Source organism: Corvus hawaiiensis, chromosome 2 (assembly GCF_020740725.1).
Source record: "Corvus hawaiiensis isolate bCorHaw1 chromosome 2, bCorHaw1.pri.cur, whole genome shotgun sequence".
Classification (NCBI taxonomy): Eukaryota; Metazoa; Chordata; class Aves; order Passeriformes; family Corvidae; genus Corvus; species Corvus hawaiiensis.
In genome coordinates this window covers 108,191,547-108,215,154 of record NC_063214.1, presented here as the reverse complement: position 1 = coordinate 108,215,154, position 23,608 = coordinate 108,191,547, and the positions used below count along the sequence as shown (strand labels likewise).

General features: G+C 36.2%; 1 protein-coding gene across 4 annotated transcripts in view; it reads left to right on the top strand.

Annotated features, from left to right (window-relative positions):
* Positions 1-23,608, top strand: part of RPS6KA3 (ribosomal protein S6 kinase A3) — a 76,397-nt gene that overhangs the window by 33,875 nt on the left and 18,914 nt on the right. For all 4 annotated transcript variants that reach the window (XM_048287585.1, XM_048287576.1, XM_048287557.1 and 1 more), the window contains 12 exons: positions 867-983; positions 3,087-3,168; positions 6,882-6,962; positions 7,948-8,027; positions 10,485-10,591; positions 13,551-13,588; positions 13,964-14,106; positions 17,194-17,264; positions 22,083-22,171; positions 22,439-22,503; positions 22,602-22,704; positions 22,888-23,012. In XM_048287585.1, the coding sequence (XP_048143542.1) occupies positions 867-983; positions 3,087-3,168; positions 6,882-6,962; positions 7,948-8,027; positions 10,485-10,591; positions 13,551-13,588; positions 13,964-14,106; positions 17,194-17,264; positions 22,083-22,171; positions 22,439-22,503; positions 22,602-22,704; positions 22,888-23,012 (1,101 nt within the window). The remainder of the gene's footprint in view (positions 1-866; positions 984-3,086; positions 3,169-6,881; positions 6,963-7,947; positions 8,028-10,484; positions 10,592-13,550; positions 13,589-13,963; positions 14,107-17,193; positions 17,265-22,082; positions 22,172-22,438; positions 22,504-22,601; positions 22,705-22,887; positions 23,013-23,608) is intronic.

Sequence of the window (23,608 nt, the reverse complement as noted above, 5' to 3'; positions counted from 1 at the left end):
GTGTGTTAACTTACAGTAGATTGGATTGTATGTAATGCCTAGACAGAGCTACAGATGACATTAACAAGAATGCTGGTTTTTTACTTACTTGATGCTGATAAGTTCTGAAATTCTTTCCTTGTGTGTCAAGAAGTGTCATTTTTCAGGGAATTTTCAAATTCAGTGCAGAAAACTCTGAATTAAGTGCAGAACACAAAAAGATAAAATTCACTGCTGCTTAGAACTTTCTGGTGACCAGTTTCTCACAGAAGGGGAAATGGTGAAGACTGGGCAGCTTTTATAGGATAGACTCTCCTTGAGAAGAAAGGCAGAGTATTTCTTCAACAGAATTTTCTTAGTGGCAGGTATGGTGCTGCTGAAGTGGGGGCAGCGAGTGTCTCTTTATGTGGAAATGTCTTGAGTCTTACACTGTTTCCTTATAAAGGTGAGCATTAGCATTACTGCAGCATAGTGGTCCTCATTCAAGTGTTAAAAAGGACGGCTTTCCAAAGACATTTCGTCTATTTGATGCACTCTAGGTGTGCTTTAAGAGGACTAAATTCTTAAGAAGATTGGTTTCCATTAATTGGTTGTGAATCTGGAACAGAAATATGAACCCAGTGTGGTCCTAAGAGAAAAAGCTTGGGAATTGCTGACTTTCATCAGCTCTTCTATTGTCTGGATCCTGGTGCATCTCTAAAAATTTAAGTCACATTGTTACTGAACTAGTGCTGTCTGTCTTAATTATGCAAATAGCATTGCTAAGTGGTTTTTGCCTATATTTGGGATTGTCTAGTTCAGTGCACTGGTATTTTTCAACATATTGTGAATTTGTAAACATTTGTAAACCATTAATCTAAATTTATTCCTCTGCTTTCCTCTGCCAGGAAGAAGGAAGTATCAAAGAAATTGCAATAACTCACCATGTAAAGGAAGGACATGAGAAAGCAGACCCTTCACAGTTTGAACTTCTGAAAGTACTAGGACAAGGATCCTTTGGAAAGGTTGGTAACTGAACTCTTGTGGAGCCAATTACTCAGGAATATAGCATTGAATATTGTCAATACAATATTTAGAACAGGTTTTGCATTAAGGCAGTGTTGCAAGTGAAAACTGCTCTCTAAATTAGTGCTAACTAGGCACTGTAATTGTGGCAGATCTTTATAAAGCAGTAATTTTTTTTTCATCTTTGCATGATATGTGGATTTCAAAGTACAATAGAAAAAGTGGCCCAGTATGAAATAATTGGTTACTCACTGTTAAAATGGAATGTCATTTTTCTCTAGCTACTCTTCTTATCTATTTGAGAGGGTGAGGGTTGAAAGGTTTTTTTGATAAGTATTCCTTGTTGCTTGCTAATGGCAGGACATCACCGCTACAGAAGCTGGTTTTTGAAGCATGTTGCAATTGTAATCAACAAATTTTAGGCAATAATGGCTACTGAAGTAAATGTGATGCACCCCAGTCATGTTCATTATCTGTCATAACTTGCTTAAGATGCAATGTACCTGGATATTTGTCTGAACATCTGTTAAAGACTCGATATTTCTAGCATTTCATGAGTACTGAGATCTCACTAGGCATACATTTTTTATGCTTTTAGTTGTCCAAATCCAACTTGAAAGCAAAATATTAAGTTCACATGGCAAGACAGTTCACCAAGACTGAATGGAATATGTATGGCAAGACAAAACATCTGTTTTCAGCCATAATTGCAGTTCTGAATGTGATGTTAAGCTCTAGCATGTAAAAAATCCTCCTTAGATATGGGGGAAAGTTAGAAAAATAGGTTCAATTCTCTTTTGGTGGTAGTAAGTTACCATTAGTCACATTATTGTTCCAGTTAAGTTTGGAAACCTAGGTGCTTAGAAACTATGAAATTTTGTACTCATACTAGTAAGAATTCACTGAGAAACCTGATTCCAAGGGTTTGATTTAATGCAGGATCATAACCAAGTTTTTATTTGGAAATCTTCAGATCATGAGAAGTAAATCAAAGGCAAGGAAAGTAAGCTAATAAATGATCGTTTCAGCAATCACTTATTTTATTGATAATACTAAATTCACTACTACAAAGGGAGGGAGAAGAGGGAATGTGAGTTTTAAAAAAGCAAAAATAGTAAACTGTCCAGCTGACTCAAATTTCTGCAAAAATGCCAGTCTTGTCCTCAGTTGTCTTAGCCTTTATGAAAAAATTATTATTTTAAAAATCCATAAATCCTTTTGTTTTAATAATTTGTGAGGATGTCACTATTTCCCATTTAATTTTAAAAAAGTAAATCGGCATGCTTTTCAAGGTCTCTTGATGATGTTCTGGTAATCTCTGGGTAATGCAAGGGATGTTAACGTAAGTAAGAATTGGGCACAGAAACAGACATCAAACTGATATCATATAACATGTTTAACTTTCTCATGTACCACAATATGTATCTATACATGTACATAGCCAGAAAACCTGTGACAGGGGTTTTTTTGGGGTTTTTTTTTTTTCATTTCTAGATTTAAAATTTGTCTCTGCTGGAATTAATTTTGTGTTAAGGGTATTAAAAACAATACCAGTCAAGAAATCCCATGATACTGAAGAAGGAAATGAAACACCCTTTAATTGAGGCCGGTTATCCTTTGTTAGTACATGCAACACTAGGTTACTTTTTGAAAGTTATTTTGTTATGCATTGATTCATATAAGTTTCTGGATCAAATTTTGTTCACATATATATTGTCATATCTGAAAATTATTTTATTAGCACATTTGCTGTACTGTCCTATGAATTTCAGTAAGATAAAACTAGAGATTAATTTTTAAAAGCTGATTTTTGTGTTTCAGATTTGTATGAACTTCTGAAAGAATCCTTTTTTTTTTTAACTCATTGAGATCACTTAAGTTAAACCAAAGTTAATTTGGCAGAGTATCTTGAATAATCCTTTTAGATTATGAAACGAAGGAATAGAAGGAAAAAATTGAAAGTAGATTTGGCTTTGCAGAATCTAAAACTGTCAAATTGGGTTTTGTTGAAATCATACTGACTACTTGAATTTCATAGCAAAATACATTAATTTGACTTGGTTTTATTTTCTTTTAAGAATTCTTTCTAATTTTTAATGCAGGTCTTCCTTGTCAAAAAAATCTCAGGATCAGATGCTAGGCAGCTTTATGCAATGAAGGTATTGAAAAAGGCTACCTTGAAAGGTAAGTGTTGTTTAGAACAAGAGAAAAATAAAAGAGATGAATCAGGGACATTATACCAAAACCTACTTTTTACACAGGTGCTGCTCTACAGACTGTCGTCCAGCTTTCTTCTCTGAAACAGGAAATAGCAGAATACTCTGCTTTGTGTTGTAAACCTGGAAAGATTAAGGATTAAAAATACCGTACTGGTGGTTAGAGAGGAAAGCAGATTCCTTCCCATGCAACTTCCCTTATGTGATGGTGGGTTAATAGAGTGGTTGTGTTACATCTGCCACCTGACTTGCTCCTGAGCTGTTACTTGAAACTTAATATCCTTCCGTTTTTCCTTTGCTGTGTGTCACCAAGGATACAGTTAATGCCTTTTGCTCAGTTTATAATTAGGTCATGATATTTAAAAGTGCATTATGTCGGCTGTTTTATTCTAGAAGTTCTAAGCACATGACTTAGTCTTTTTTTTAAAGCAGACATATACAGTACATTTGCCCCAAACTTTTGGCACACGGTCTTGATGTAGAATGTATTTTATAAAATCTTAAGTTAATCATCTAAGTTACTTGAGCCAAAACGAATTGTGAATTGATCTGTTTATTGGGTGCTTTTGATCTTGAATGCTGTCAGTGGCAAAATAAGTTCAAGCCTGCATGATCCCAATTCTGTCTCAGAGAATTCTGTAAGAAAAAAGAAAGAAGTTTTTTACTTTAGATCAAAATGGAAGTCGTCTTTCACATTAATATCTTAACCAGGATGGATGCTTGTTCTTTCATGCCACTGTTTAATAGTTTTGTCTATGTGAAGTTCTTCCAATTCATGACTGTATTGAAATTGAAATGATAGTTTTGGGATGGTTCCAACAGCTTGTAGTGCTTTACCTATGTTATTGATTATTATATCGAATTTCAGTTTTAACATATAGTTTCACCTCAAAATACTTACAGAACAGTGGAGGGAACAAAAACATTGGATTATCAACTTATGCTAAAATGTTGAAATTTTTTCACTTACGATCTAGAGCTGAATGCCACAGATTTTACACTTAAAACTATTACAGCGGGTGTGTATTTGAACAGTTTCCTATATTTTGATTCCTTTGTGTTTTGTGGCACGTGTCATTCCCATTATTTACTTCCTATTTTTCTGAAATTGATTTCCACTCATTTAAGGTATGTTAATATCCTCAACAGACTTTCATTCCCCAGCCTGTTAATAGCTCAGGACTAGTCAAAGGTCACTCAGCAGTTGCTTTTTTAAGATGTTCAAAGGCTTCTCTTCATCACCTTTTGATTGCAGTTTAACCTTGTGCAAAAATTACAGTCCAGGCTGTGGTTCTGGTTTTGCCTACAGATGTCAGAGACTGATAAATACTGAAATTGGCACCAGGACTTTTAATTGGGAAAGGAGACTCTTTGAGGCACTAAGAATTCAAGGATGCAAAAGGTTTAAGCAGAAAGGTGACACCATCAGGAGGATGCCACAGTTCTCAGCACTTTGTATCTGGATTATCAGATGCTTTTCATTCACTGCTTGCTTGTGATTCATGTTTTAGGAAGAACAGAGTTGCAAGCAAATTAAGGTTACTATTGAAACTTTAATATGAAATTAACTGGAATTAATTATATTTTCCATAATTGCAACTTTTTTCTATCTATAATACTATATTTTTAAATAATACAGTGTATTACTTGGTTTGTCTGTGTTTCTTTAGCTCTTTCAAATCTATTTCATAAAGACATTTTTGTGCTCTGTAATTAAAGATAAGAAGACCACACTTGAAAACACGTGTACCTGATCCACAAAACAAAATTAGAGAGAATATTTTCATAGGAATGCAGCTGTATTAGCCAGAACACATTGATGTAACTACAGTCCAACTTTTTAATGTTTAGAGCAAATCTAAGAATGTATACATATAATTTTGTTTACTGCAGAGACTAGTCTATTAATATACTCTGATGGAAGGTGTTATCTTTCAGTGCCCCTTTATGATGAGGAGAGAGAAACAGAGCCAAAACATTGCTAGAGCATCTGGCATCAAATGTATTAAGAAAAAATCAGTGCTTCCAATAGAATGCATATAGAAATTACAGTCAAACAAAAGTCAGATGTCAAGTCAAATAATGGCTGATGCTAATGCCTGAAATGAGCTCAGTTCCTCACACTTTTTTTTGCTTGGAGTTTTATAAGTCCGTACTTTCCATGTTACTGTTGCATAGCTGCAGACACTTGGATGTCTTTCAGATTTTTTTTCTCAACTGAACCTGCCTAAAAAAAAAAATACTCTGAGTTTCAATCTTGTAATTCAGATGAACTGCTGAAACAGTTAAACTGCACAACTGTCTTGTGACATTTTAATGGCTTTAGATGCAAAGGTTAACATTCAAATGTGGCGTTTGCTCTGTGTTTGAGCACTTATTTCATGAGCTTCCATTTTTAGGGATGTGTTCTGCAGGCAGATGGAAACTTGATACTTGTATTCATTCATGAAAATGTATCTATATAACTTTTTCACAAGTACCTGTATGGTTGTAAGCACCTGTTTCTGGGAAAAGATAGATAAATGCCTAAACACCATTTTGCTTTTTGTCCTCTTTTTTATTTTCTGCCTTGTTATGTTTTAATATCTGAGAACTCTGGCTTGTTAACTGTACAAGGAATGCTATCAACTTCAACTTTGGATGGGACTTCACTGCTCTGGAGTGCTTCCTTCAGGAAGATAAAACATTTGTGAAAGGAGCAGTAACAAAATGTAGAATAGAGGGCAAGAGAAAAATGCAGCATCTTAAACCACTGAAAGCAAACTTTCACAGCTCTCCCCTGTGTAGGGTTTTGAATCTTGTCTGTGTCCTGGCTGATTTGGAGCTTCAGATGGGAACCATGCACTGACTGGAGTTGGCAGGAGAGTTGTGGAGAACAGCTGAAGCAGGTGCTGTGCTCAGCTGACCACCCTGCCTCTATTCCTGCATTGCTGGCATGTGATGCTTGGTAGGGTTTAATCTCTCGTGGCATAGGAGCACTTTCATGTCCCCTTCAGAGCCACCATGGAGGGACAGCACAGACAGCTTGAGCAGCAGCTGCTTCTAATGTCTGATATATTTCTCCATGCACGTTTACTCTCAGTAAACATTCTTAAAATCAGAAAGATAATCTGAAGTAGACACTACATTGAATCAATAGCATTTGTATTTTAAGTTCATAATAAGGGAAATGAAAAAAAAATTTCCCTTCCAAGTTGTAAAGGACTTAATAGTGTGAGTTATTTAATGAGTTAAACCAATATAAATATCTTTATGATACTGTGATTATATTTATGCTGTTTGTTTTGCTATAACTTTAATTCTCTATGCTTTTCAATAGTAGAATGTTTTTTCTACATAGCTGTGGCAGTTTTGCCCTAATGTTTAAAAGATTAGCTAAGTATAGAGAAGACTGAAGGGTGGTTATGTTTTCTCATGTGCTTTTGTTACATTTATTTGCCTAGTGTTAGGTTTTGTCAATAGCAAAAAAGATATTTATCAGAAAAAAATGTGGAATAAATTCAGTTCTCAGCTGTGTGCAGTATAATGGCCTGCAGACAATTATAATATTACAGGACACAATGGGAAGTACATCAGGAAACATATGAGAAATACTGAGTCATAATGTAAAGTTGTGTTTTGGTTTGGTTTTTTGGGGTTTTTAGGAGTTTTTTTATCTTGCTTGCTCATGTTCTATTGTAGTTCGAGATCGGGTTCGGACAAAAATGGAACGTGATATCCTAGTAGAAGTTAACCATCCTTTTATTGTCAAGTTACATTATGGTAAGTTGCAGAAAAATTCATTTTTATAGGATGAAAATGTGTGTTTGTCAAAATAGTTCCTAATACTTGCATTGTGGTTCAGAAAATCATAGAACTTTAGTGTGTTAAGTCCCAATTGTGCAAAGACTTGCTCTGTAATAATTCTCATGCAAAATAAGCACGACTGACTTCATGCAGTGTTAAATCTTTATAGGACTAAGAGTCCGTAGCCCTTTGTGCTATTAAAAAGCAGTTACTTATTAATGACTAGCCATTATTTTCCAAAACCTCTAATCTTTTGTATGACATACACTTTAAGTTATTTCCTACAGTTGCTTTGTTTACTCTATAGAAAACGTATGCAATGGCATTAATTCCACTTGCATCAAGATTGGTGGAAATTAGCCTTTTAATTTTAATAGTATGAGCAGCTGTAACAGAATACTTATGTGTAAAGGGGGAGGATATCAGTACTCTTAACATGTGCAAAAAAAAAAAAAAAGTTTCTGGTTTGTTTGGGGTTTTTTTAGTTCTTTTTTTTCTTGGGGTTTGTTTTTTCCTATAGTTAAACCTCCTGTCTCTCTCACTTTCTGATGTGGCTTAAATTATGTACCTTTCACTATTTTATGTGCCATTCTTTTGGAAACTAGACTAAATGTCCCTGTTAAGCTGAATTTCTAGAGATTTTAAAAGGTGCGTTAGTTACTAGTTTGCCCTTTAAAATCTGGCTTTTTACATTAAAATCTGGAATAAAATGCTGGCTATCCTAAGTAAAGTTTATTTTTTAAGAAATTTTATTGGTGATTTGCTTTACTTTCACATAGCATGGGAATTACTTGGTCCATGGTAGAGGATCAGTTACCTAATTCATTTGAATACATTTTTCCACAAAGGAGAAAGTAAAATTAATTTTAATAATGAAAATAGTGGTGAATTATTTGGTATGTTATTTTCCTGATCATGGATAAAGTTAGGCGATTTTTTTTGTTTTAATTTATCTTTTCAGCTTTTCAAACAGAAGGGAAGCTGTATCTTATTTTGGATTTTCTCAGGGGAGGAGACTTGTTTACACGTTTATCCAAAGAGGTACACTTTTTTATTTGAAAAATCATCCGTTGATAGAATTTGACTATAAATTGTCTGTATTAGGAGAGTTTACGTTTTAAATTCTGTTTCCATTGAATAAAATCTTAATCTGTTTTTAACCAGGTATGTTTTTTGTATGGTTGGATTTTTTTGCATAGAATAGTCACTTCATGGAAGGGCTGATGGCAATTTACATTATCTCTGAAAGAAGTTTTAGACAAGCAGTGTTTCTGTGCTGCTTTTTATACCTGGCAAAATTTTCTTCTCCTATTGCTACCATGCTTAAATATAAGACTCAGAGCCTGGATTTATACAAAGTGAATGTGTTCAAATTAACTGATTTATGTCTGGTTTAGTATCCAGAATTCAGGGGCAGATAAGATATATTCTTTTTTTACCCATGAATGCAAAATTGCATTATGTATGAATATTTAAAAAGCGATAATTGTATTCCACTTCTTTTAGTAATTTTCAAAAAGTGAATATTTTGCCTCAGTCATGATGGTAATATGTCTGTGTAGATACAGGAAATAACAGCTTTGAAGAGTTTCATTACCTCAATTTAATTTGAATGTAATTCCTAAAATAAATGTCAACATCTAATATATCACCATATTTTTTAAAGTTTTTGTTTTCCATTACTCAAAATTTTGCAACAAGTAGCTTTTAGGATAGAGATTATATCCAATGTGTATCTGGTAGTCTGGACTTGCAGTTATAGCTGCTTTCCATTTTCCTTTGCTACGACAGTATCTGGGACAGCTGGGTCACCACTGCAAAGCTATATTGTTATTAAGAGGAGAGTAGAATGGAATTTACTTTGTGTATAGATGTATCCTTCTGTACTGACCACATAAATTACTACATTTATTTTCATGATGCTATCTGTTTCAAGTTGCCTTTTGTCGTTTGTTTTGTCACAGATAACAAATAAGTTATTAGTGCTCTAAAATTGAGATACTTTTCTCTTGAAGTTCATAGTTCATTTTTGATTCCCAAAAAAGAATGTGTATTGGCTTTCTGCTGAGGACTTTTTCATCTTGATCCACTTGCATTTTATGAAATTTAATGTGGTTACATGAGAAATATTCATTATAGGTACCTGAATCTAAGCAAAGTGTTTATAACTGGTGAGTGAAATGGGCATGCTGGATGCTATTAATATCATCCTCATACCAATCCATGTGATTTTGAAATAGATTAGAGGAACTAAAAGTTGTTGCTTTTTTCCTGTTGACTACAAAGGGAAAAGTGATTAATTCAAAGCTGGATGTCTGCAGATGTTTAAGGTTAGGAAAGATGAGTCCCATGCAATGGTTTTAAAGAATGTAGTGTGGGTGTATTATCCTCCTCATGGGATCTTCTATTATTTGAGCTTTTAAATGTTTCTTATAGAGATTTCCCTTCTTGAATATGCCTGCACTAAATATTGGCTCTTTTGTAGAAGTAACATCAGCAACAACCTTTTGTACAAGCTTTAGTATCGCTTTCTATCTTGAAACTAAGGGGAAAATATATTCTCCATTCTTAACTCTTGTTTTAAATCATGTTCATCTTTGCTCCCTATTGCCATTCTTTTTTCCAGGTCTGTATGCTTTATCTTAAGGTATTAGTCTTAGATTCTAAAAACAAAACAAATTAAATAACTGAGTAGTAACTGAAATAGAATCAAATCATGCAGAATATTTTTTTATTTTTATCTTTTTCTACAGTCTCAGAAGAGTTAAATTGTAATGTATTCTGTCAGGAATCACAGCATCTGATATATTGGGACAATATGTTCATTTCAATGAGCATAAACAGAGATTAGTTTATCTTCCTAATCCAAAAAGTGGGATTGCTACCTGGGATCCTCCCTGTGCTCTTACACAGGCTGTTTACTTTGTTTACTCTTCTATCTGCCTTTTCTGCAGTTACATCTCAGGCTGCACCTTGGGCCTTTTACAATCACTGTAACTTCTTTCTCAAAGTACCTAGAGACAGTCATTCCAAAACCAAGATACATATGCTTTTCTTCCCTCTAACTTTGTAGATGAAATTTGGGCATTTGGACTTCTTCAGTCCATTTGTTGTCTGGAAATGAAATGGTCCCATCCAACCAAGAGGTAGTCACATTCTTTAAGTGCTTCCAAAATATTTCAGTTTCACTACGACGTGTCTGTCTGTTCTCTTGAACAATCAGAAACAGATAATCTCCTGGTTTGCAGAAAGAATAATATATTGCCTTTAAAAGTCCTTTTTCAAGTATGTCCAAGTATTTCAAGTATGAAATAGTGTGGGTTATAAAATCCTAGGTTTTGTGTAACCAAGAAATTTGAATTTTCTAGTGTTTTGCGTAGAAATGAATTCAAGTATTATAAGAAACCCTTCTGAAAAACCACTGTTGTTATTGTTTAGTTGGTGCTGGTGTAACTTTTACAGATTTCATATGTGAAATACATTGTGTTACTTTTTCAGGTGATGTTCACAGAAGACGATGTTAAATTTTATCTGGCAGAGTTAGCACTTGCTTTAGACCATCTACATAGTCTTGGAATAATATACCGGGACCTAAAACCAGAAAAGTAAGGCTCCTCTATGAGAAATGCAGTGTATTAATTTCATTTCTATAGCACTTCTACCTATGCACTTTTTCCCAACTGTTAAACTTCAGTAATTTACTAAATAAATTGAACAGAGGGAGGTGGGGGAGGTTTATGAGCTATTTTCATTTAAAAGGTTGGATTTCCTGTCTCAAAGAGGAAAAAGGATCGTAGCTGAGGAGCTAGAGGGGCTCGTTGAGAGAACTTTAAACTCTGTTTGAGGGGGAATGGGGACAAAGACAGAGATAAGCCTTGGTGTGGCGCACCACTCTTTGAGGGACAGTGTTCTACCAAGGTCCTTTGGTCTGCCATAGCAGTGGAGTTAGGGGATGGAGGTCCTTGCAGCAGGAAGGAAGAAAGGATTATCAATGTGTTAGAAATCCCAGAAGCAGAAGACAACAAAAAAATATTTGTAAAAATCAGCGACAAAAGGAGGGCCAAGGAGAATTTCCATCCTTTGTTGGATGTGAGGGGAAACATAATGACAAAGGATGAAGAAAAGGTTGAGGTACTTCCTGTCTTTCTTGCCTTAGCCTTTAATAAGAAGACCAGTTGTTGTCAAGGTACCCAGCTCAGTGGAAGACATAGAATGGGAGCAGAATTAAGCCCCCATAATCTAGGACGGAATGGCCAGCAGACTGCTTATACAACTTAGAACCTCAAGAGTCCTAGGACTGGATGGAACTCACCCAAGAGTACTGAGGGAGCTGGTAGAAGAACTCACCAAGCCACTTTCAATCATTTACCAGCAGTCCAGGTCAACCGTGGAGGTCCCAGGTGACTGGAAGTCGGCGAATGTGACACCCATCTATAAGAAGGGTTGGAAGGAGAAGCAGGAAACTACAGGCATGTCAGCCTGACCTCATTGTCAGGGAAGGTCATGGAGTCATCATCTTGAGTGCCATCATCTAACATGTACAGGACAACCAGGGGTTCAGGCCAGGCCAGCCTCGTTTTATGCAAGGCAGGTCCTGCTTGACCAACCTGATCATCTTCTATGATGAAGTTACCTGCTTAGTGGATGAGGGAAAGGCTCTGGATGTTGTCTGCCTAGACTTTAGTAGAGCCTTTTGTGACATCCCACCCTTAAGGTGAAAGGAGCACTCAAGATTTGTAAATGCTCATGGTGGAAAGAAATAACAAAAGTCAGAGGGTCTGAAAAAGTCACAAGCTTTTATTAGTAAATTACGTACCTGGTGTGGAAATTGATATTTTAGTTCCTGACCTACTATAAAAGTACATGACAGTGGGGTTTGGATAAAGGGGTAAGAGGAAAAGGAAGAGAGAAAAGAAAAGGTGAATTAAAGAGGGGGAGAGAGAGAGAAGGAGAGAAAAAGAGATTAGTCTTGGCTCCAGTGTCAGTCCAACTGATGGGATGGATATCCAGGGTCCAGGGGGCACCACCTGGGCTTAGTGAGGGTATGTTTTTATAGATAGGTTTCCCTGCCGTGAAGGTAAGTTTCTCATTTTCTATACAAATTAGTTGTCACCCAGTCTGTTCTTTCAGACCTTTCTGGAAATGGGTTGGAGGTCTTTGGGGATATTGGGTGGTCTTTTCTTCCCCTACAGTCCATGCCCACTTCTCAACCTCATTCCTGTGCTTGTGCTGTACTGGGTTGTGCTTATCTTCAGGAATTAGAACAAGGATGTTTGTCCCAGAAAAGTGGTGCTGTATCTCTGCCCTCTTCTTTGGGCACGTCTTGTTCTTTCTCATAGTGTGTTATTACCAACAATCCTTGCTTATTACTAGCAATTCTTATCTGTTGTTACCAACAATCTGTGGTTGGCTGCACAGCTAGATGACTTTCAGTGTTTGAGACATACACGTTAGCCCCTTATCTTCTGTGATTCTACACCTTTGACACTGTTTTCCACAGCATTCTCCTGGAGAAACTGGATTCCCATGGTGTGGATGGGTGCACTCTTCACTGGGTAAAAAACTGATTGGATGACCAGGCCCAGAGAGTGGTGGTGAATGGAATTACATCCAGCCAGAGGCTGGTCACCGGTGGTGTTCCCCAGGGCTCTGTGTTGGGACCAGTCCTGTTTAACATCTTCATTGGAGACCTGGACGAGGGGATTGAGTACACCCTGAGCAAGTCCACAGACAACACCAAGTTGGGTGGAAGTGTTGATCTGCTGGACGGCAGGAAGGCAGTGTTTGCATATGGCACTTGAGGACATGCTTTAATGTTTCCCTCCATGGAAAGTGCAAAGTGGAAAAGGAAAGGGATAGGACCTGGCTCATGTCTTACCCCCAGGATGAAATGCAGCTGGAGGAACTAAATCCACCGTGTAGGGGGTGTTAAAAAATCCGGTTCTTGGATACCTTGCATGCTTTGCAGTGCAGTAATATTCAGTAGTGGTCAAGGACAGTTGGCATCTTGGAGAAGCATGGCCTTTCTTGTGATTGAAGTGAAAAGGTGGAAGCCTAAGGTCTGCTCCAAGTATAGGGCCTGTGGGTCCTGTCCTTTGCTACAACATGAGAATATTTATTACTTGATGTTATTTGAAGTGGTCAATAAGCTTTGAAATGGTAATTACAAATTAATACTTGTTTTGTATGCATATGAAAACATACCTGGTATAAGAGAAACAGAAGTATGCCTCTGTTTTTAACAATTATGATGATGCTGCGTGTGCTGCCGATGGCCAAAACTGCAAGTTCAATATAAATGTTACTACGTACTGAATTTAATCAAATAGTCGAATAAAACTATGATAAACTGACTGTTTCTTAATCTTTAAAAAGAAAGAATGGAAGGAAAAGAAAATGTCTAGTCTGAAAGTATCTTCTAATAATTCATTTTCATGCATGTTTAATTTTGCCTGTCTTTGTGTATCCTCTTCTGTTTATTCCTAAATATTGTCAGTATGTTGTCTGAAACAACACTTAAAAGATATTTTAATTAGTTTTTATATTCTTTTTATTGTTTTTTAGCATCCTGCTTGATGAGGAAGGACATATCAAACTGACAGGTGAATAAAGAAATTGCAATACTAGGATCATTTCTGTTCACAGTAAAATCTTTGCATGTTCCTTTTGGTAAACCAGTATGATAAAATAGGTTATTTTAACTGATCGGTAATTTAATTGTGGAAGCAAGTAGTGTAATTAGCTTAAAATAAATGAAATACATAAATATTTCAATAAGATACCTGCTTTACAAGTATATCTGGTGTTACGGACCTATGGTAGTGTGGGGAGGGAAGGAGAATCCTGTAATTTCCAAATTAGTATTTGGTTGTATATACAAATGATAAAAGCATAACATTTTACGTTATGGTAAAAGTATCAACCTTGAATGTTTTTAAAAAAAAATTTACATTCGGAACTATTTTTTTTTCTTTCAGATTTTGGCTTAAGTAAGGAGTCAATTGATCATGAAAAAAAAGCCTACTCTTTCTGTGGAACAGTGGAATATATGGCACCAGAAGTTGTTAACAGACGAGGCCATACGCAGAGTGCAGACTGGTGGTCTTTTGGTGTTTTAATGGTAGGTTTCTGGTAAATCTAAATAATAGCAAAACTGTGCTTTGCAAGGTGTGGTGAAACAAATCAAACACTAAACCCTAAGGTGAGCTTTACATAAATTTTAACTACAAAGGAAGTCTAAATTGTGTGAAATTAGTAACACCACAGAGTTTGGATCCAAGAACATGGACTAGGTATCATATCAACACCAACAATATGCCATATTTTTATTATCATTTAATTCAAATACTTTACATCTGTAGTAGCTTGAATGCTTTGGGGACCAAGAGGAATATGAAAATATACAGAAAAATACTGTCTATTCCAAAGTGGGGAAGAAATTTAGATCCAAAATTTAAATATGAATTTACATTCAAGAGGAAAAAGAAGATTGGTAACTTTCTAGTTAGAGTCTACGGTGTAATTACAAGTTAGTGGAATAATGACAACTGTTGTTCTCACACATCAAAATGATCTAAATGACACTGAGCTGATATAGGATATAGTTGCTCAGTTGCTTAAGGCATTTCTGAGAGGCGTAATTACTGTAAAGTTGCAGGGTCAGGGAAATATATATATGGAGTATGAATTGGAAAAGAATAACAGATCATGTTTGGTATTTAAGGAATGCTGAAAGACTTTTCATATTTAAAATATTTGTTTGCATTTTTGACATGGAGATTAAATAATTCTATAAATGTATTCATTTCTTACTGCTTTTGCTACATATACCTGTAACAGTACAACTAATGTGTGTGCTTTATAGTACAAGAAGGACTTTTGGGTCTGAAAATAGGTCATCCTATTGCTTTATGATGACTAGAATGCTGTTGTGATCTGAAAACTGACTATGTAAAAGTAGCAGCTGATAACTCTCTCCAGACAAGCATACACACTCCTCACAGCCTCACATTTTATCACTAAGAACAATTAAAAGATAATTACAATGTAGTTGCAGAATATTTGTTGTTGATAACACAAACATAATTAAACTTCAGCTTTAATTTATAAAGCTGAAAAACATAATTTGGTGTTTATCAAGTGGATATGGTATAATTGAAAATTGCTGAAAGATGTTAGCTGTGACTGGGGTGGCTTTCACAGTCTTAAGTGCATTGCATGTTAAATACTTTGGCTTCTACTTTGAATACAAAAACATGACCTTAAAAACCAAATTCTATAAATTAGTATATGAAATACTGTGCAGTTTTCTCTAGGACATATTTTTGTTGCTTGCATTTATAGTTTGTAACTTTCACAGACAATCTGTGAATATCTACTTCTAGCTCATTCTTAATTTCTGAGTTGATCAAAAATTCAAGTGATGATTGGTGTAGTCTAAGTACACAGTAAATAGAGTGAAAAGAAGTCATAGCGCAGAGAGGGAGACTTTAAAGATGTTTCAACAAATCATTTGGCTCCTTTTCTTGTGCTGCTAGACATGAAGTATGCTTAAGCCATTGTTAAGAAATATATTCCGATTTGTCCTTTAAAACAGTGACAGCTTTAAGGGATGCCATACAAGTAAAAGCATTCATTTCAAGTTTTCAAGCACTGAGGTACTCTCCTCTTGAAATAAAACATAAATAGGGAGGCCAGTGATGGCTTATTCTTTAAGTACTACTGGCCTATTAATGTTGGAATATAGTATTTGGGAGGGGTGACAAAGAATACATGTGTTGGGCTGTTAATTTGTCACAAGCACACACATTTGTATTGGGAACTTGCTAAAGAAACTATATTTCAAGCAAGTGTAAGTGGAGCACTCCAAATTTACCTTTTTAAAAAGGTTTTTTTTTTTTAAGTGCACCTTGTGAAGATATTTCTAAACCAAAAACAAAACTTTTTTTTCTTAGAGTTCTGGCTTATCCCTCTCACATCTTTGACAATTGTCTTAAGCGTTCAAGTTAAAAGTAGGCTTTTTTCATGTTGGCATGACTATTAAATTTAATTTTTTAAAATATATCTGTAAAAAATGTTATTTAGAATATGATGTATCTAGCAGTAGTGAAGAGATGGCAGTAAGAAATTCAAATTTTATTTCAATAAAATGGTGTTTTAAAGAATACTGTTAGTGCAACTTCATGCTCTTATTGTAGATCTGCAAATACTACAGTCACACATTATTTGTTCAAGTTATCCACATACATTTTTTATGTTTAGGAGACTGAATGTTTGGGTCATACCAGAAAAGAGGGAAATAGAGGATACCTTGTGTTCAGGATGACTTAAGTTTGCATAAGCTGTTCAGAGGGTTCCTTTATAATTATTTTAATTTTTATGTTGTTAACTGTATGCCATGAACTTGCATTGAACTAAATTATTTTGCAATTTTTAAACCAAAAAAAATCAGGTTTCTGCCTAAGTGCTGGCTACCATGACTGCTGCCAGACTGCTTTCACTGCCTCACTTATATCTGATATCCCTGTGTATACTGCAGTCCAACAGGAGTGCCTTTATATTTATCTATTTTTACTCAGTCACTTTCAGAACAAATCAGTATTTTAGCAGTGTCTGTTGCTTACTGCCAGGCACTGTAGAATGTGCATGCACGTACTGTGTAGCTCTTCCATGTTCCTTCAGGCTTTATTTCCACTGTATGCATACAGTAACCACTTTCCATCATGCATGTCTTTGTCAATCAGCTAACCTTTTCCCCTTCCCAATGAAGGCTATGTACATGCCAATTTTCAGAATTTTGACCTTTTTAAAAATTTCTGCATGAGGAGAAATCATCACTAACTTTTGAAAGGAAAACCTTTTTCCCTACCCCCACTCCCTTTTATTGAAAACTAAAAATACAGTTGTAAAGATCAAGACTTCCTAGAACAAACTTTTTAGGCAGAAATGAAATACAGAACATTATAGTCTAAATTGTTCAGATAAAAGCATGTAAAGCAAGGTATCAATATAGGAAAATATTTTGCAGCTTTAAAAATGGCAAAGGCTGCTCAATGTTCTTAGCAATTTAAACTGTACAATGAAGTTGTTTTGCACAGACTTGATTGTTAACATGCATGAATTTTGGAAGGTTAAGATGCTAAGTAGTTTTGTCAAAAATTAGTTTTTGTCCAGGTAATGTAATTGATGAAAGTTTTACTCTATACAGTTTGAAATGCTCACTGGTACTCTACCTTTCCAAGGGAAAGACAGAAAAGAAACCATGACTATGATTCTCAAGTGAGTACACTCTTATTTATATATCTCATCAGGTATTCTACAGGGATGCCCTCCGGGCTGCAATATCTAATTTCTACTCTTCCCTCATTTTCAAAGGTACTGGTAAATCCTCACTCCCTATTCCATATTATTAATTCCCTTTGCTGCCTATCTAATATGCTTTACTATTCCTCCGCCATACCAGGTACAAAGGATTTCATAGCAGCTCTTTAATCTGTAATAATGACTTCTCCAACCGTATGATCTTGCCCATCTTATATCCATAATATTTTTTAACTTTCTTATCCTTTTTGATAACCTGTGCATTTTTTCCTTTTTGGTTTTTTTTTTTTCCTTTGTTTTAGGCTTTTGGTGGTTTTTTGAGAAAGTATTTTCACTCCTTATGCTTCTTTATCTTACCAGCTCCTCACCCTACCTCTTTATATTAATGGTGCTGCCAACAACTTGCCTCCCCAATGCTCCTCCTTTCTGTACTCTCCTGTGACTTGCCTAGGCTCCAATTTTCCCCTTTGCTATTTTCAGCATAGATTTTGCATTAGCTCTCTTGTGGGAATTGCTTCCCTTCGTGCAGTTGATGTTCCTGTTTTTGCTAATGAAGATCTGCTTTTTTCCTTGCCAATTCCCCACGTATTCGCTAAACTAATACAACCTATGGCGTAACTCCCCCATTTTTGGGACTGTAGCCAAACACTGTGCAAACAAGTCTGTTTCCTCATATCACAGGTTCACTTCTCTGTTTCCATCTATTTTTAACTAATACCATTTTTTTCATGGAAGCCCATAAGACTATCTTAGTTTTCTCATTTGTTTTCTGCTTCATTGTTTATCATTGTTCTCAGTACTATTAACCACTTGTCTACCCATGTATCAAAGATGGAATTTCTTTTGCACCAACAGCCTGTTTTGAAAAATAAATATATGGAACTCTTTCATTTTTTCTCTAAGTAATTAGAACGTGAAAACCACTAGAAAACACACTCATTATTTTCCTTGCTTTTGCTTTCATAATGTATAAATGTTATGTTATTCTTTGCCCTTTTTTTTCTTCCTCATATTATTTGCAAATATATTTAGTGATGCTAGTTTCTTCTGCTGCCTCAGCATCGTGCCAGATCAAATCTTCATGTTGTTATTATTCAGTGTCTTTAACTAAAAAGTTCTATCTATTCACAGCAAGCATAAACTTCTGACCACCTCCTATTTACAAGAAGCTAGTCTGAGATAGTTCTGCTGCACTCTCACTTGTTTCAGGAGCCATGCATTTTTTTCTGTGTCTCATGAGTCACATCTTTCTCTTCTTCTCTTTGCCTGCATGTGACTCCGCTCTGTTCCTCAACAGTCTTTTCATTGGTGCTATAAATATCTTCTGTATTCAGCTGCCATTTAGAATATCCTTGTATCTTTCCAGGTAATTGAAGTTCATAGTCATTCATAGCCCAGAGAGGGGCACTGAATGGAGTGAAATCCAGCTGGTAGTTGGTCACAAGTGGTGCTCCCCAGGGGCCAGTCCTGTTTAACATCTTTATCAACAACCTGGACAAGGGGATTGAGTGTACCCTCAGTTTGCAGGTGCCCCCAACCTGGATAAGAGGGAATGTGGATCTGCTGGAGGGTAGGAAGGCTCTGCAGAGGGATCTGGACAGGCTGAATCAATTCAATGGGATGAGGCCAGTAGAATGAGGTTCAGTGAGGCCAAGTGCCAGGTCCTACACTTGGGTCACAACAACCTCAGGGAACACTCCAGGCTTAGGGAAGAGTGGCTGCAAAGCTGTGTGGCAGAAAAGCACCAGGGTGTTGGTCAACAACTGCTGAACATGAGCCAGTGTGTGCCCAGGTGGCCAAGAAGCCAACGGCATCCTGATCTGTGTCAGCAATAGTGTGGCCAGCAGGACCAGGACAGTGATTGTCTCTCTTTACTCAGCACTGGTGATGCCACACTTCAAATCTTGTGGCCAGTTTGGGCTTCTCACCATGAGGACATTGAGGTGCTGGAGCGAGTCCAGAGAAGAGCAAGGGAGCCTGTGAAGGGTCTGGAGCACAGGTCTTGTGAGGAGTGTCTGAGAGATCTATCTGGGTTTGTTTATCCTAGAGAAAGCTCAGGGAAGACCTTATCAGTCTCTACAACTCCCTGAAAGGAGGCTGTAGCCAGGTGGGGGTTAGTCTCTTCTCCATAGTAGGAGGCAACAGGATGAGAGGAAATGACCTCAAGTTGCACTATGGGAGGTTTAGATTGGATATTGGGAAAAATTTCTTCATTGAAAGGGTTGTAAAACATTGGAACATGCTGCCCAGGGAACTGGCTGAGTCACCATCCTTGGAGGTTTTTTAAAAAGATGTGCCACTTAGGTATATGGTAGACTGGGTGGTGCTTATGGTTGGACTTGATAATCTTAAAGGTCTTTTCCAACCTAAACAATTATAGGTTTCTATGATTCTGTAATTACTTTCAGATTTCATTTGAGAATGTATCTCTTAATGCCCTTTCCACCTTCTTTCTTTTTTCACCTTCTAGTCTTTGCAATTGTTATTAGTTTCAAATAGCTGCACAGAAAGTGTGCTATGATGTAAAGACATTTTACCCTCTTTTAATGTTTTGTACACTTATGAATATTATCTTGCACAGAAGTGTTTTGCTTTTGGTAATATAAGCAGCTGAAAACCAGAAGATATTTTAAAGTGTTTTCTGATAAGTTCACACTTTTTTTCCTGGCCTATATTTTCTTTTTATTTTCTGCATACCTAGTATATTTTTCCTTAAATTTTTCATAAAACTTTAAAATGGACAGGTGTGCATATGAATTCCTGTTTTCATTGTGTATATTTATGATATATTGCTTTTCTTACCTTCTGTTCCTAAAAATCCACAGAAACTGCATTCTTCTTACAACAAATGTTTTTTTGGGTTCTTTATTTCTCACAACATTATCAAGATAAATTTTTGTTTATTTTTGTGTGTTTTACCTAAAACTGGAAAACTCTGCAGTTTGAAAAAAATCATAGGTTGCAGCAATGAAGTTAAATTTTTAAACATCTTTTCTCCTTTACTGAAGAGGTGTGCCTTCATACAAAATTTTGTCAGAATGTCAGAAAAAAATTGCTGTCACTCATGTAGTTGCATAATATATAAACTCTGAGGACCTGGAAATTGCCTTTCCTTCTCCTTTGTCACGTGCCTGATACAGGACTTTGTGAAAGGTGCTCCTTGAGAATGGAGAAGGAGCAATGAGTCTTAAATCACTGTGGTTTGCACAAGGGCCTCTCATTCACTCCACTGTGGACTGCAGCACATACCAGTCCTTTAGAATTTCTAATGCATGTTGTTTCTGTTTATTGGGTCACTTCTCCATAAGATTAATTGTACTTATGGTTTTGGCCTGGTTGTAGATTCTTCTAGGTAGCTGACTGTGCTGAACCTCCAGAGCTGTATCCTAGTCTTGGAGCTGTTTTGGATTACAGCAGGGCAAAGAATTCCACCCATTCCAACACTGTCCTGTCCTAGCTGTCTGTTCTCAGACCTTCAGTAACATTGTAAATGATACCATTGGGCCTCTCCAGTCAATGTTCCCTGCTTCCTGCTTTCAGTGTAGCTCTGTGATACTTGACTACGAGCTGAAATGACATCAAGTGAGCATGCAATGAATATAAAGTGTGTGACTAAGATTCAGCTGCTAGTGGTGCATGCCAGTCAGGAAGCATTGGATGGCCCAGTGCCCATTCCTCCTCTCCATTGGTGGCCTTGATCTGCCTGTACTATGTTATTGAAGAGCCCAAAGAAGCCAAAGTTTTTCAGATTTTCCTCCTCCCTGCCCCTAGCTTTTCTAATGCTGAGAGGAATGGAAAATTTAGTAAATTCTAGTTTTAAAGTAATGAATAGTCAATCAGTGGGAATACATACGCACTTACTGAAGTGATACAGGAGCGAATATCTACAAATACCTGGAATACAAGACAAATCAGGTTTTCTGACTGAAACACAGAGAGCTTGTGTCATGGACTGTTACAGAAAAACACAAGGTACAGGTTGAATTAGTGATGGAAAGGAGGGAATTATATCCCTCCTTACCATTATCATAGTTACAAGAAAACGTAAGCCCTAGTAACAGTGAGAGAATGGAGACTGAACGTTAAATGGAGAGTAAGAAAATATGGCAAGGATTACAAAACAAAATGAAATTAAAGAAGTACAAAAACTTAAATCTAAAAATTCAAATCTGGCAAGTTGCAAAAGTAGTATTTGAAATAGATTGGGGAGGGGAGCAAAAAGGAAGAGAGGAGTGGGTTTGGGGCTTTTTTGTTTGGTTGGTTTTTTTACCTGCTACTACTGCAAGGTCTATCCTACCTTAATTCAATTTCTGTATTCTAGTTTAGATTTGCTGGGTGTTCTTGGTGTGTGTCATAGTGTGGTAGTTTTCTTACTCCTTGTAAACTGTCTTTTATGTAACTGTCAGAATGCTTTGTTTGATGTCATGTGCTAGTAACTGGACCTGTAAGTGGATCAAAGCATATTATGAAAATTTACAAGTTTATAAACTGCTATCCTGTAGCTATTCTTCTCTACATGATTTTCCACCTCTTCCTTTACTTAAGTTCCTGAGTCATTACTGAAAATACTATACTACTCAAAAAAAAAATTTAAAAAATCAAACATGTTTACATGACTGACAGCACTTTTGCTCTGTGTCTGATGTCTGAAGGCAATTTCTTAGTGATGCTACTTCATTTATTATGGACTTGTTGAATGACAAAGGACAAGGGGGAGTGCAGAGTTAATTCTTACCTAGATATGTTTGTATACTATTAATTATTTTTATTCTATAGGGCCAAACTTGGAATGCCCCAGTTCTTGAGTCTTGAAGCACAGAGTCTCCTGCGAATGCTCTTCAAAAGAAACCCAGCAAACAGATTAGGTAAAGTTTTTAGCAGAATATTTTAAATTTGATCCAACTATGCATAACATCAGTGATCATTAAACTGACTAAAAATTTTGTTTCTTGTGTAAAATAGGCTTTAAAGTAAGAATGTAGTTTGCTCTTCAAATGATCACCAAAGTATTATCAGTTCTGCTAGTTATACATCTAAAATTAATGCAGAAGAAATAAGAAATATAATTTTGCTGGCCCATTCCTTTGACCAAGAGGAAAATAATTCAGAGACATTTTTCTTCCTTATAAAAGGAGCAGGTCCAGATGGAGTAGAAGAAATTAAGAGGCATGCATTCTTTTCCAAAATAGATTGGAATGTGAGTATCTAATTAAAAATCAATCCAGTAAATTTCTTGGTTTAGTCTTTTACGGTATCATATAACTTTTCCATTTACAATGTGTTCCTTCTTTTCAGAAATTGTACCGGAGAGAAATTCATCCTCCTTTTAAACCTGCAACTGGCAGACCTGAAGATACGTTTTATTTTGACCCTGAGTTTACAGCAAAAACTCCAAAAGGTAAAGAGAGATTAATAAGATAATTTACATATTCAAAATATAGAATTTGCATTTCAAATTTTTTCATTCAAAATTTGATAGAAATTTCTGTCCTTACAAATTTAAGGTGCTACCAGAATTTCAGTACTTAGTCTCATAGCTACGTGTTAATGACTGCTCGTAAGTAGATGATGTGTTTTTCAGATTCGCCTGGTATCCCACCCAGTGCTAATGCACATCAGCTTTTTCGAGGATTTAGTTTTGTAGCTATTGCATCAGATGATGAAAGTCAAGCAATGCAGACAGTTGGAGTGCATTCAATTGTCCAGGTGGGTACATCTACAAAAAAAAATCAGTGCTGTCTCTTGGTGGATGGATTGTTGCCTTGTCACAGAATGAAGTATCATGACAAAGTCATTGTCATCTTTTATACAAGAAAAGTAAAGATCAGATTATTTTATCCAAACAAAATCTCTGAAGGTGCAGGACCTGTTTAACTACTGAGCAGCTACAGGTCCAAATAGGCTTCAGCCTTAAATGACAACATTTTACCATCTGTACTGTATTAAAACTCTTTAATGCCAAGCCCTGACTATAAGGTGGAGTGGAATAACAGATATATTGATTTATAGGGGTTTTTTCCCCCATACATGAAAATGTCAGTTGATTCCTGCAATGCAGTAGTAGGAGGCACTGGAGTACAACTGCGAGTTGTATCTGGATGTTCGGGACTGCCTCTTGGAATCCGTGACCCAGGATATATTCTGTCCCTCCCAAGCCACTTTAAGTTAATTTGCTAATCTGTGCTATTTTGTGACTTATTCCAGTGTCATATCGTACAAGTCAGTGTTACAGTGCACACTCTAGCTTTGGCTTCCTTGATGTATTTGCATGGCTCCAGTAGAGTCTCCTGTATTAATAATTG